The sequence below is a fragment of the Cheilinus undulatus genome, linkage group 9, assembly GCF_018320785.1.
Source record: "Cheilinus undulatus linkage group 9, ASM1832078v1, whole genome shotgun sequence".
Taxonomy (NCBI): domain Eukaryota; kingdom Metazoa; phylum Chordata; class Actinopteri; order Labriformes; family Labridae; genus Cheilinus; species Cheilinus undulatus.
Genome location: NC_054873.1, coordinates 44,100,650 through 44,114,530, shown reverse-complemented (window position 1 = coordinate 44,114,530; position 13,881 = coordinate 44,100,650). Strand labels below are relative to the sequence as shown.

At 35.8% G+C, this 13,881-nt stretch overlaps 1 protein-coding gene across 1 annotated transcript; it reads right to left on the bottom strand.

Moving 5' to 3' along the window:
• Window positions 1–544: 544 nt before the first annotated feature.
• LOC121514851 (cytochrome P450 2F2-like) lies at window positions 545–13,478 on the bottom strand. Its single transcript, XM_041795231.1, has 11 exons — window positions 13,302–13,478; window positions 8,903–9,065; window positions 6,251–6,403; window positions 5,834–5,994; window positions 5,114–5,182; window positions 4,846–4,950; window positions 4,085–4,223; window positions 1,987–2,072; window positions 1,690–1,791; window positions 1,325–1,466; window positions 545–1,207 (listed from the first exon to the last, which is right to left on the bottom strand). The coding sequence occupies exons 1-11, from the start codon at window positions 13,461–13,463 to the stop codon at window positions 1,020–1,022; spliced, it is 1,470 nt and encodes a 489-aa protein (XP_041651165.1). The 5' UTR covers window positions 13,464–13,478; the 3' UTR covers window positions 545–1,019.
• Window positions 13,479–13,881: the final 403 nt, after the last annotated feature.

Genomic DNA, 13,881 nt, shown 5'->3' with positions numbered 1-13,881 from the left:
ATGTTTTTGTAGAACTGTAATTGTTTCATATTAACTGTAAGCTAATAGTTGTTGTTATTGTTCCAGCAAATTGGCATGAAGTGAAACTGTGCTTGGCAACACTGACCTGAGCTTCTGCTTCAACACGGTGTCAGGGCTCCGTCTAATTACTGGATCTCGTTTACGGTATGTACTTACCACTTTTGTCCACGAGAAGGTAGTGTTGCATCAGTTTGGTTTTGTTAATTACTGGTGTGAAATATAAGCTTTGTGATTTCCTGCATACACAAAACAAGTCTTGATTTAAAAATTGTTTTCCCGTTTTATGTGGAGATCAATCAATATCTAAAAGAGTCTATGGACTCAAGTGTGACTTTTCTGGTTGCATTGGTAAATATTTCATGAAAGATCCTGTAAGTTTTAAATAAGGGCTGATAATCATGATGATACACAGTTCATGAGTGGGACATTAAAATGATAGCTTACAAAAAGAAAAATGACAAAATGCAACACAGAAATCCGACAAGAAAGTTCATTATACGATTTAATATACATTAGGCTGACTAAAATGAGCTGATATTTAAAAATCATGTTTTTTTTAAGGCCAGGAACCAATCTTGGGGTTCTTACTACAGAGCCCCATAGTTGTAGGTCTTTCATACTTTTAAATAATGTTGTAATTACTTTTTCTCTGAAATATTTTTTGACTGTATGATTTCAGTTTGCATACTGAAAAGAAAATGTAAAATAATTTTTTATTTTATTGAAGCTTCAGATGTATTAATTTTCAAACTGAACATTTTCACAGTAGAAATGATTTCCCTCTGATTAAGCAGTAAAATATTTGTTAAATAGCATTAATATTTTCTGGACGTATTCTTCAGCTCTCCACCCAGATTCTTCAAACAGCAGCAGTGCTGATGGTTGTCTCATGTGTTTGTAATTCACTCACAACTGATAATTACTCCATACATCCTCACAGAAAGTCTGAACTGTCCCTTTAAACGCCATCTCTGTTATTCAGGCTCATTCCTCCAGCCTTACTGCGTTGCTCTGAGCTGGACTTTCATGCTGTAGGGTTGGGGAGTCTGAGTGATTCCATAGACCGGAGTGTAGTCTGGCTCTCCAGCGTTCTCAGGCCAGCTGAACTTAAACTTCCTCAGCAGTGTCACCATGATGAGGAAAAGCTCCATACGGGCCAGACTCTCCCCCAGACATACACGAGAACCTGAGGCATTAAAAAAAGACCAAAACGTCATGTTTAACGGTTTATGAACCTAGCCTATCTCAGTGAAGTTGTCTTATAACAAGCCCATAATAAAACGCATTTTTCATCCTGATTTACCTGCAGAGAAAGGCATGAAGGCCTCTGGTTTGACAAACTCTCCCTTGTCATTGAGGAAGTTTTCAGGGTGGAATCCATGAGGGTGTTTCCATTGTCCCTCCTCATTCAGCACTGAGCCCAGGTTAGGGATGATCAGCGTTCCCTGAGAAGATAGTATAGGCCAAGCACATGGCAAAAATTCAGATTCTACAAATCTGCTGTAGTAAAGGTCATATTTGTTCACTAAATGTGCTCGTGTGGTTTAAATAACATGTTGCCTAAATGGTTAAATCTCCAACCTTCACTTGAAGGCACTTTACTGTTACTTAAATCAATACAATTTAAAAAAAAATCAACATAATTGTCCTATATCAGTTGTTTCTTACCTTAGGAATTGAATATCCCATGACCTCTGTGTCTTTTGTTGTACAGTGGAAGACGCTCAGTGGGACGATGTTGGCCACCCTCTGGACTTCATGGATCACAGCCTGGATAAGAGGAAAGCATGCTTTAAAATGTGCTTACTTGACCTGCTTACAGAATAGAGAACATGGAGAAACATGCAAGATAGTAAAAGCACCAGTCACAGTATTGTAAGTAACCCGCCAACGCTGTGCTGAAAACCAGGTGATAAAGGCTGTAATAAATGTCATGAGATGACAGGAAGTGAAACGACCATTTACCTGCATGAATGGCATGTTGTGTCTGTCATCAAAACTGACCCGATCCTTTCCTTCCAACACAGAGTCTATCTCCTGCTGACAGCGCTCTGAGAGACACACAAAAGTGTGGAAAATGATTCTTAATGTCACAGGCTGTAATTCAGCAGTATATTCACTTTTACTCTGATAACATGATGAACAACATGATCAGCTGGCCATCAGCTGATCACGGCTGGGCGTATGACTACCATGTCCTGCATGAACTAACGCCAAGCTTTATTTATATGCAGTGGTGTAGTGCAGAGTATGCACGGGTATACAGAATATACCCACTTACTTTTTAGTCTCCATAGAGAATACCCATGTCCTAATAAAGAGAATAATCAATAAAGAGTATACCATCTTCTCCATGCAATCTCAGAGATACAGAAGAGAGTTAGAATTATGCTTAATTTCACAATCTGTATTCCACATACATTGTTTAAGTGGAAACATGAAGACCAAAGCAAGATGGACAAAAACATTTAACAGCATAGCTCAAGTTGTGGCCGTATTGACTATATTTGCAATTGTTCCTAACCCTTAGAAGTCCACTGGCTATTTTGCCATTTTGATCATTTTCTTTCAACAAAATAAACCACACAGGAAAAGTATACCATGCTCATGTTTGGTATAAACTTTTTTGGCACTACCTCAACTTTATAAATGAAACTATATATATATATATATATATATATATATATATATGTATATATATATATATATATATATATATATATATATATATATTTTTTTTTTTTTTTTTTTTTTTTTTTTTACCAATTTTAATTTACTGTATTAGATATAGGGCCTCCATGAACACAACACCCCACAAAAATTGATTTTTAAAAATTGTTATTTAAAACAATATATTGTCAGTTTAAAAAATAAATTACAATATGCTGGAATTATGAAAAATGCCAGTGCCAGTCCTGTACAGCATGGTCCACTATGTGTAACATTAATTTTTATATCAAATTAAAATGATCATATTTTCTGTTTTACTTGGTCTATTGACATCAAACAAAAACTGAAAGAAAGCTTAAAAATCATGCTTTCCACACTAAGTGATTACAATGCAAAATTGTGGCTTTGTTTTCATGCTGTCATGTGACAAAAGTAGTGCATGATGAAATCACGCCAGTGTAGCCCTGAGGGCTACTTTTAAGTGCCTCTAGCCGCCATAAAGCAAATAAATAAATAAATAAATAAATACATACATACATACATACTTACATACATACATACATACATACATACATAATAATAATAATAATAATAATAATAATAATAATCAAGAGCTGCTCCAGAAAGGAATCCTCTGGTGTAAAAGCATTTAATTTACTGGCTATCATTTTTGCTATTTTTCTTGACGTTGGTTTACATCAAGTGGGACTGACTGAGGAAGGTGGATGTTTTTTTACTGATGATTAGTAATATCAGTAGGCTGTGTAAGTCCTTTTGGCTGAATGAAATATATTTGTACTGTGGATATGAGAGCCAGAGGTATGATGATGTTCAGCCCTCCCCAATGAAGACCTTTTTCTCATTTTAACTGAACTATTTTCCAATTATTTATTGAAATATTATTTACTTCTATTATAGTACTATGTGTACCTGTTCCTTACTGAAATATAAAACTTTTAGATTCTCTAGATCTGTGCCCGAATAATGAGAGGGCCTGTTGGTATTGTAAACACCTTTTCCTCTTTGAATTAAGTCTGAATTATAGTAGAGGTTGAAAATTTAGCTGAAGGTCTCTCGGCTAAATCTGGAACATTATCATACTTAAAAGTTTGTTATTTATCAGAGGTATTACCTGTTGGTTCGGTATACTGTTAGTGGTATTCAGAACATACTGTACCTTTCTAACAGCAAACATTAGAAGTTTATCTGATGACTGAGGCACAAAATAATGAGTGAGAGTTTTAATCAACGCTTGCAGCAATATTTTAACTGCTTTGGTGGTTTGTGTGGTGTTTTCTGCACCTAAAGACCTGTATCTGTGCACATTTCTAACAATCAAAATAGCCCTTTCATGGAAAACTAATAAACAACACATTTAAATGAGCAGGCTCACCTTGTATGTGTGGGTGTGTTGAAAGGTAAAGGAAACCAGCAAGTAGGGTGTTGGAGGTTGTGTCAGTCCCGGCAAAATAAATATCCAGAGCATGCATAGTCAGCCGATCCTCTGAAAATGAAGAACCATCCTCAACCCTCTAAAAGAGAGGAGGATGACTGCTTTAAGTTTCAAGATTCAAGATTCAATAATTTATTGTCATTGTAATGGAAGACAACGAAATATCGTTTAGAGCATCCAAACATTTTACAGTTTTGATGTAAAGTGTTTGTATCAACAATCAAAACTTCCTTACAGCCATCAAAGTGCTGTGAGAAATTGTAGTAAAAAATGAACACATGCACATTTACTCTCATAGATCTTGGTACTTTGATGCAACTGGACTTACATGGCACAAGACAGTAAGATGACTTTTACAAAGAGGTGTGTTTGACTGATCCATGATTTTATTTCTGGAGGTCTGACAGAATAAAAATTCTAACCTCTGGTCTCCAGGACCTTGACCTTTGACCTACAACCTCCAAATCCAACCATTATTGAGGCTGAAATGTATGTGCAAAGTGTTCTTAAGATATCCTGATCACAGAAAGGAATTAAAATGGCGACCAAAGACTTTGACTTTAGATACATGTTCTGGAGATTTTACCACAAGAATGGTCCAGACAGCTTGAAAACACAATGCCCCCTGCCCCAACTAACACCAGCATAAAGGCATAAAAATGGCAGATACTCCACCTTTTGCCCCACTACCACCAACACACCTTATCAAGCTCATCCAGGTAGCAGTCAACAAAGTCTCGTGGATCTCCAGGGACTCTGGTCTTCTTGTGCTTTTCCAACAAATCTTTCAAAAGAGTCTCAATGGTCTAAAAAAGAAAAACAAAACCTAATTTATTTTTTTATTGTACAAGTGTGTTTTCATTAGTTTGATATTCAAACCTCAATTCAATGCTCCTGTATTTTTATTTATAATTTTCTTTAAAGAAATTCCTGAATGCTATTGCACTGGTATCATACTGATTATCATACCTCTATGTTCTTAAAGGCCTTCATGAAGGGCAGCGGCAGGCTGCGAATCATAGGAATGGAGTCATACAGCTGGGAAAAGAAAACATGATTGATTGATTGATTTTTTCATCCAAGTATGTTCAGTCATGTCCAAAAGTTTTAGGCATGTAGGGCACAAAGGATTCAGCACAGGGCCCAATGTGCCTCAGCCTGGGGCTGGGAAGGGCAGGGGGCAAAATTAAGTTTGACACACATCAACACACGTCACTCAGCAGCAAAGGTCAAGCTCAACGGCATTGCTTGGACTTTTCACCCCTGGTGATACGCCCAGAGACGGCTGCTGGTTTTTGGGACCTTGGGACATCTACAGCTCAACAAGAGCCTTGTGGCAACCCTACTACCCGCTCTGACAGTACCCTTGGCTGTGCTTACTTGTCACCTCCAACCCTTGAACTACCCTAAAGGACATCCAAAGCATGACAAGTGTTGTGTCTATCCTCCTTCCCACTGATGGTGCCCACAGGCAGCTTAATCACCACATATCTGCCTTACTTCAGCCTCAATTTTAGGCCCAAACATGCCTAAAAGTTCTGCACAGGACTCTATATCCTGCTGTCTTGCACAAAAAACTATTCGGCACGACAGATCCAACAGAGTAAAAATACAAAGGCATATCAGGTACTGGACATCTTGCAGCATGATAGATGAGTGACTTTATGTCACAAATACACCTAAACTCACCATAGACCACGGTCCATTAGCTATCTTTGAATTCTCATTGAAGCACCTAATAATTGTTCTGATGAAATCATCGTGATACTCAAAGCGTGTACCAAACAGAACCTGGCAGATGATGTTGGAAGCTGCATTATGAAACATGACTTGAGGACTGAAGGATTTGCCTGCAAAAGATGAAATGAAGAAAAAAGAAATTTTTTGTTTACTGTTTTAAAACAGTTAAAATAGTTAACAAAAGTTAAAAAAAAAAAAAAAAAACATAACCACAGGTACTTCTTAAATTCCAAAACATAAATGTACTGATTTGATGTCTTTGGTGCTCAGATATCTACCAACCATACCTCACATACCAGTCTGGTGTGTAAACCTGGTAATTAGTGTTTAGATTTGGTGGATTTTGTTGACCCACAGATGACATACCAACGCTCTCCTCCAGTGTTTTTATGACGTACTGCATCTCTCCATGGATTCTGTCTTCCATTGAATTCTTCCCCATGCCAAAGTTTCTCAGAGTCATCAGAGCAAAGCGACGATGCTCCTTCCAGCTGGGACCGTAATCTGCTAGAACCACTCCTAAAAACAGGTGTTTAGAGAAGAGTTTAAAGGTTATTCAAGGTGACAGTTTTATCAAAGCTATTCCAAAGCTTATCTGCTTACTAGCTTGTTCAGTCATTCACACTCTAAAGAACTGGATTGTGGGGTGTCTGTGGCTCAGAAGGTTGTGGGTTTGAATGCCTGCTACTACAGCCACATGTCGATGTGACTGGGCCAAGACACTTAACCCCAGCTGCACTCACTGCTGGGTCAGTGGTGTGTAAATGTGTATGGGCGCATGACAATGGGACAACTGTAAGTAATACTAATGGACAGTTCTTCATAACAACGTCTGCCATTACTGTATGAATGTGGAGTCAATGGGTGTAAATGGGTAGGTGTGACCTGCATTAAATTGCTCAATATCAGACAACCAGAAAAGCCCTTTACAACAGTGGTTCTCAACCTTTCAAGCCCCCCGACCCTCAAAATAAAGGTGCCAGAGACTGGGGACCCCAGATGTACCTGAAGGTGTTTGAACAGCCGGGAACATTCAAGAATAGTCATGTGTAGACAAAGGTGTCCATGAGGAGGGATAAAGGTGGAGGTTTCTGGGACCCAGCCAAACTGAGGGCCCATGGAGGTCAGTAAAACCATGGTCCATTGTAAAGTTAAGCTGTGATAACCATATTTTATGTTTGACCTGAATAATAACAACTATTATCAAGGACACAAATATCTTGTTTTATTCTTTTAACCTTCTTTAGATGAAAAAAACTTTTGTTAGAAACATAATTTAAATGGGTTAAAAGTAGCTAAAATTGAAAAAAAAATGGCAAAAAATTGTGAAAAGGTGGTGAAATTGTATTTTTAAAGAACATGAATGGATTAAAAGTGGCAAAAATTAGATAAAAGTGACAAAAAATAACCAAAAATGGATTAAAGTGGCAAAAATGGGCATAAAAAATGGTAAAAGGGAATTAGAAAGAGGCTGAAATGGTGTTAAAGTGCAAAAGAAATGGTAGAAATTAGGTGGAATGGGATGAAAAACTGATATAAATGGGCAAAAATGGGTTAACTGTGGTTAGCATGGGCAAAAAGGGTGCAAAAAGGGGTTGACAGAGGCAAAAATGGGTCAACAGAGTTAAAAAAAGGCAGAAAGTGGCAAACATTGGTTTAGAAGTGGTAAAAACAGTCAGAAAAAAGGGGATGGAAAGGGTTTAAAATAGATAAAGGTGGGAAAAATGTGCTAAGATTGGCAAAATTGGTGTTAAAAAGTGAAAAAGGGTTAAGATTTAGTAAAACTGGTTTAAAGTGGCAACATAAGTATCTAAAAAATATTCTTAGGTTTTTTAAGGCATCTGGTTACCCTCTCTAAGTGTCTCGCAATTCCCAAGGGGGTCCCGAGCCCAAAGTTTAGAGCCACTGCTATGCAAGCTCAAATCCATTTCCCAGCTAATTCAGATGTTTTTTAAATTCCGCTTTTCCCTGTATACGTTTTACAGACAAAAAACCTTCTCGAGTCCAAAAATGTGCATGTGCACGCCGCTGCTCCTCTAATTAGTGCCTGATCTTATATCAGTATTATTCGCAGTATTACATGTGTAGCACAATTTACGATTTGAAATTTGTCGCTCAACATTCAGTGGTGAGGCTGCAAAAGCTGATCTCTGCAAGCAGGGTTGTTGTGGATGTGTAACGATCCAAATGAACAGAGCGCAGAATAATATTCACAGCATCAAAAGCAAAAAAACTGTTATGAGAAACAGGATAGGTATATATGTAATATGAGGTTAACAGTATGCATAGGACACATGGAGAAAACGTCATCTGCAGAGCGTGATGTGCAGGACACGGCATCTTTTTTTCAAATGAATTTTGGAAATAAAAATAAATTGTGCATTTTCATTGCTGCAGCCATGCATCCCCCTTGTGTTTTCCTTCTGAAATGTCTGTAAATTTGAGTTCCTTACAAATTTGGCTAATCCCATGCGAATGCACCACATCAAACACTGATGTTAGGGAGTAATTCACAAATTATCAGAGGTCCCTAGGTAATACTTCTCCCGTACGAAAAGGGCATCAATCATTAGTTTAACTATGTTTCAGTTTTAGCCACATTTTAGTCATTTCTAACTTTTAAGGTGCAGAGTGTGTAAATGGAATTACTGGAAAAATAACTTTTGAAAGATATTCATTTTTTTTTAAGATGAGCCATCCATTTAATCTACCTTTTGCTTTTCTAATAATAGAACTAACCAGTATAAAGAGGCAAAAGTGGCCTAAATATCAACTATAGGTGGCTGTTTCTCTCTTTTAAACATTTTAACCATTTTTTCACCTGTGTAAATAAGCAGTGATTTCATTTATGTGTATGAGTAATGATCATTCAAATAATCAACTGCACCACTTTCCACTAACAAACTGTCCCATTCTCACAGTCCAAGCACAAAAAGAAACTCTGATCGACTGATGATTTTATAGAAAGGAAAAGCTAGGTGTGACTACATGCTTTCTTCCTCATCAGGTCGACTTTACCGTTCCTCTTAGTGGCATTATTAACTAACAGGTCTTGGGGTCGTCCAGCAAAATCAGTGGCTTTGGTCACTAAGGCCGCCCTCATGGCCTCCATCCTATTGAGAACAACAGCTGGTTGTAGGCCCAAGTACAGACTGTAGACATCTCCATAAGACTTCCTCAGCTGGAAGAGAACAAGATAAGACGTCAGTGTTGTAGGTGACAATCCTTTTTGTCTTTAAAGTTCAATTATCAAATGTTAAAAAACATATTTGCTGCTTAGTCTGGGTTATTCATCTCTCACAGACTTGGTGTGTAGCATGGTTAAAGCAGATGCACTCATCCACACATCAGATTTAGAGATGACTTTTCTCTGTCTTCACTTGTTCTTTTTGCAGTTCTTTTTCACGTGTCGTGTCAGCACCAGGAACAGTTGTCTTTTTGTGGTGATGAGAGTCATTCTGGGGTGGGTAGTATCAGCACTGTCACTGAATCTTGCATGTACAGAGTCAAGGTCTGTATGATAGGCTGTTTAAGCTGTGATGGACATGTGGGGGGGGGTCATAAATAATGATGGTTCTATAATGGCCTTCTGGGCAGTAAGAGCCAGCATGGAGGGGGTGGCTCTGGGACGCTGTTGATCACTGCTCAGCCTCATGGTGTCTCAAGGTGAACAGTAAGAAGGCTATACTGAAAATCTGACATATAAAATAAAAAATACAAAGAATATTAAAATAAAATGCTAGATACTGCAGATAATGAGTTAAAAAACACTAAATATCAAAAATACTGAAAAATAATAATAAACATACTTACATCTAAAAAAAACTTAATACTGAAAATACTGACATACACAATATAAATCATTATAGCTACTTACATATGAAATACTGAATATTACTGCGTTTGAGATACTAAATATTGAAAATATTGTCATATAAATACTAAATACTGAAGAAACTACAGCAAATACTAGATTGGAACAGCTGACATACAAATATTAAATGTCGAAAATTCTGGCATATAAAGTACTAAATATTAAAAACACATATCTGTAAAATATAAATATTAGAAATACTGACATCTGAAATACAGAATATTAACTAGAAAAGCACTTGGAGAGCACAGACCTCAGCCATTAGCCCTGTCTCTTATCTAGTAAAGAATCCTTGAAAAAAATTCCTGGATCCAGACGGTGATCCGGTTCAGTCCCGAAATCTAATCAGTTCTTCCTTATGCCATTTCTGACATTTCCTGAAAATTTCATCGAAATCCATCCTGAACTTTTTGAGTTATGTTGCTAACAAACAAACTAACTAACAAACGACCAAACCCACCCAATCACATAATCCTCCTTGGCGGAGGTCAAAACACAGACAATATTGAAAATACACAGATAAAATAATAAATACTGGAAAAGCTGACATAGAAAAACTAAATACTGAAAATACTGCTATATAAAATACTAAATGTGGAAATATTGAAAAATAAAATTCAGAATATTAAAAATACTGACCGATAGAATAATAAATATTAGTAATACTGAAATAGAAAATACTAAATATTAAAATACTGAAAAATATACCAAATATAAGAAATACTGACACGTAAAAAAACTCAATGAAGTCAATGCTGACATTTAAAACACTAAATTTTAAAAATACTATCATGACAAAATAAATATTGAAAATACACAGGTAATATACTTAACATCAGTCCTGACATAGAAATAATAAATACAGAAAATACTGATATATAAAGAACAGACAAAAATAATGGTATATAAAATAATAAATATGTAAAATACTGAAAAACAATCATAAAAATCCTGACATATTGAATACTAAATATTGAAAATACTTATTTATTAAATACTAAATACTGAAAATACTGCTATTTAAAGTAATAAATATTTAAAAAAATAAAAATATATATTCTAAATATTAAAATACTGGAATAGAAAATAGTATATATTAAAAATACTGAAAAGGACTATACTAAATATCAAAATACTGACATTTAAAAAAATCTAAATATAGAAAATCCTCACATATAAAATACAAACTATTAGAAATACTGAACTGTAAAATGATGAATATTAAAAATGCATAAGAACCATTATGAAAATACTGACATATTAAATACTAAATATTGAAAATACTGACATATAAATGCTAAATACTGAAAATACAGCATAACATACTAAATTCTGGAACAGCTGATATATAAATATTAAAAACTGAAAATTCTGTCATATAAAGTACTAAATATTAGAAATACTGATCAATAACATACTAAATGTTAGAAAAACTGATATATAAACCACTAAATATAAAAAAAAACAGACATATAAATTTCTAAGTATTTAAATACTAGCTACTGGAAAAGCTGACATACAAATACTTATTACTGAAAATACTGTTTATTTTTAGCATTTGGAGTTACTTTTTGAAATATTTTTATCAGAATTTGTTAAAAGCACCATAATGTTCAGTCTTACAACATGAAGCATTAAGATTGTGGTTTTCGAGGCAGAACCAACAGGGCTAACTCACCAGAAGTTTTTGTATTTTTTAATCCTCATTACTTTAACTTTAAAGTGTGTCTAAGGACTTAAGTTTAGGGTTTAAAGTACAACTACTCTCACTGCATTATCTCAACAAACCTTTCTGGAAACCTGTTGTTTGGTGTTAATCTTAATTTAAAAGCAATAGCCCCATATAAGGGGGCACATGAAGCATATGAAGCTTGGTTTTGTTTTTTACTGATATTTTCGCACATATTAATCAGAAAATTGTCTGCTTTTCTCCGAACGTGTTTTATATCTGTTTCTGAAGTAAATGTTTACTGCCATAAAGGGAAGCTGAGCACAACAGGGAAGAGCCCTCTGACCTGCACTTCAGACTGGCATCTAACAAATGTTACCATCAGTAAATGGAGTTAGCCATTATATTTGGAGCATGCTAGAAAACGCCCAGAGTAAATGACCACTGGCTGGCTACAATTCAAGATCACAGGCAGTCAACTCTATACAGACAATCTGTTACTGAATAAGTGAGTCAGAGTGTGCATACAGAACCCTTCAAGAAAACACATCACAGTGTTTCACAATGATGCAGTGTGAAGAAGCAATTACATAAAAAACGCGGGTCTAAACAGATGGCTCTTAAAGAAGTTTGAAAATGTCCACAGTTTCAACAGTTCTTAGTTGTAGCGCTTTAGAGCAACAGCCTCTAATTACCAGCCTCTTTAGATTTTATTCTCATATGAGCAGTGTTTGGTGCAGTGCAGTATAAGGTAACACAGTATTGTACTGACATTACATTTGCCTGTAATGCAATAGTGTAACATGTTACTCCTGCTAGCCTAATTATCACATTACATTTATTTTACAGTAATAATCACGTAACTTGTGTTACTGTAAATCCTACAACTATGTGTAAAACAGGAGCACAGAGAAAACAAACCAAGCGCCCCTTTTAATGTGCTAGATGCTAGATTATTTAGGTAACTGACACCTTAGCAGAGTGGCTCAAATGAGAAAATCTTTAGATGGAGACAATAACACCACTTTGGATTTGTTTCACAAAAGGACAAGAATGTGACAGTGTAGTGTAAACAACTCAGCATCAGATCTTTCTTAACATCTGCAGTGTCAGGGACACAAAGCTAGAAGTTAAAGAACCCAGAGCAGTGGTACTCAAACTCATTCTACCCAAGACCAGGATGGAATTGGTGTTTTTTTACAGTGGAAAAAATATAATCAAATATCGGTATCTGCATCGGCCAAAATGATTTTTAAAATATCAGCACATCAGATATCAGCAAAAATCCAATATCATGCATCCTTAATACATATACTTTATATATATATATATATATATATATATATATATATATATATATATATATATATATATATATACCAAACCTCTAACATGCTGTTCCTGGCCCTGAGCCTGACCTTTCACAGGTTCCTGGCAGAGCCTGGCCCATACAGATGCTAAGATTTCACAATGCAGAAAAAAATAGAGAATCAAGACATCTAGAAATACTTTGCTTAGTGTGTTAGGACCTCAGTGTTGAGCTGCAGGAAACTGCTTACCATCTAAGCTTTTATACTGTCAATACAAACAGATAGCACGGACAAACTCAGAGGCAGTTTTAACGTCACATTCAAACCATGTTTGCAGTGCTTTAAGTTATACTTGTCCTTAAATGTACTCTACACATTGTCAAGACTTATGTGACTTTTATCTTACTACCCTTACAGTGAAAGTTGACTCGATGGACACAAGTGAAGCTATTTTAACATTTGTAATGCCGTAAAAGCACTATTGATGGTTTAAAAAGATTAATTACACAATAACAGTTTCAAACACTGGACATGTAGCATCAGGAAAATAAAATTTTGACTCACCCTCTCAAAGTCCTTCAGGGGGTTTTCTAGGCTCATGTGCAAAAGGTTTCCTACTATGGGTAAGGCAGGGGGTCCTGGTGGAAAGTTCTTGGGTCTCCGAGACTTCAGTTGAAGGATGATGAAGACCACGCAGATCCATAGTAAAATAATTGAAGCAAACATGTTGGAAAGGATTAGACTGAACCAAAGAGGCAAACACAGCCACTTGATTTAATAGAACAGCACAGATGTAAGCCCTGCCTCCTCTGATGGTGTACTTTGACTCTGTGGATTGGGGTTAAAGGGGAATAATCAAACAATAAGAGGTCAAAGCTTTTAGATGAGCTTTGGCATGAACTTTATCATCTGGCAGATGCTGATGTTCAATATAACAATTTGGCCAATTTGGTCTTTGTTAGTTTACAGGAGGCAAATTCCACCATAGAAATTCACAATACAACTTTTTATTCAAACTGATTTCATCAGAAAATAAACTTTTATTAATACCTGCAGCATAGCCTCTTTAGCCTGAAAACAATCACTACTTACTTTTCAAAACTGACTTGTACATACATATAAATGATCATGTTTAAGCCTATAT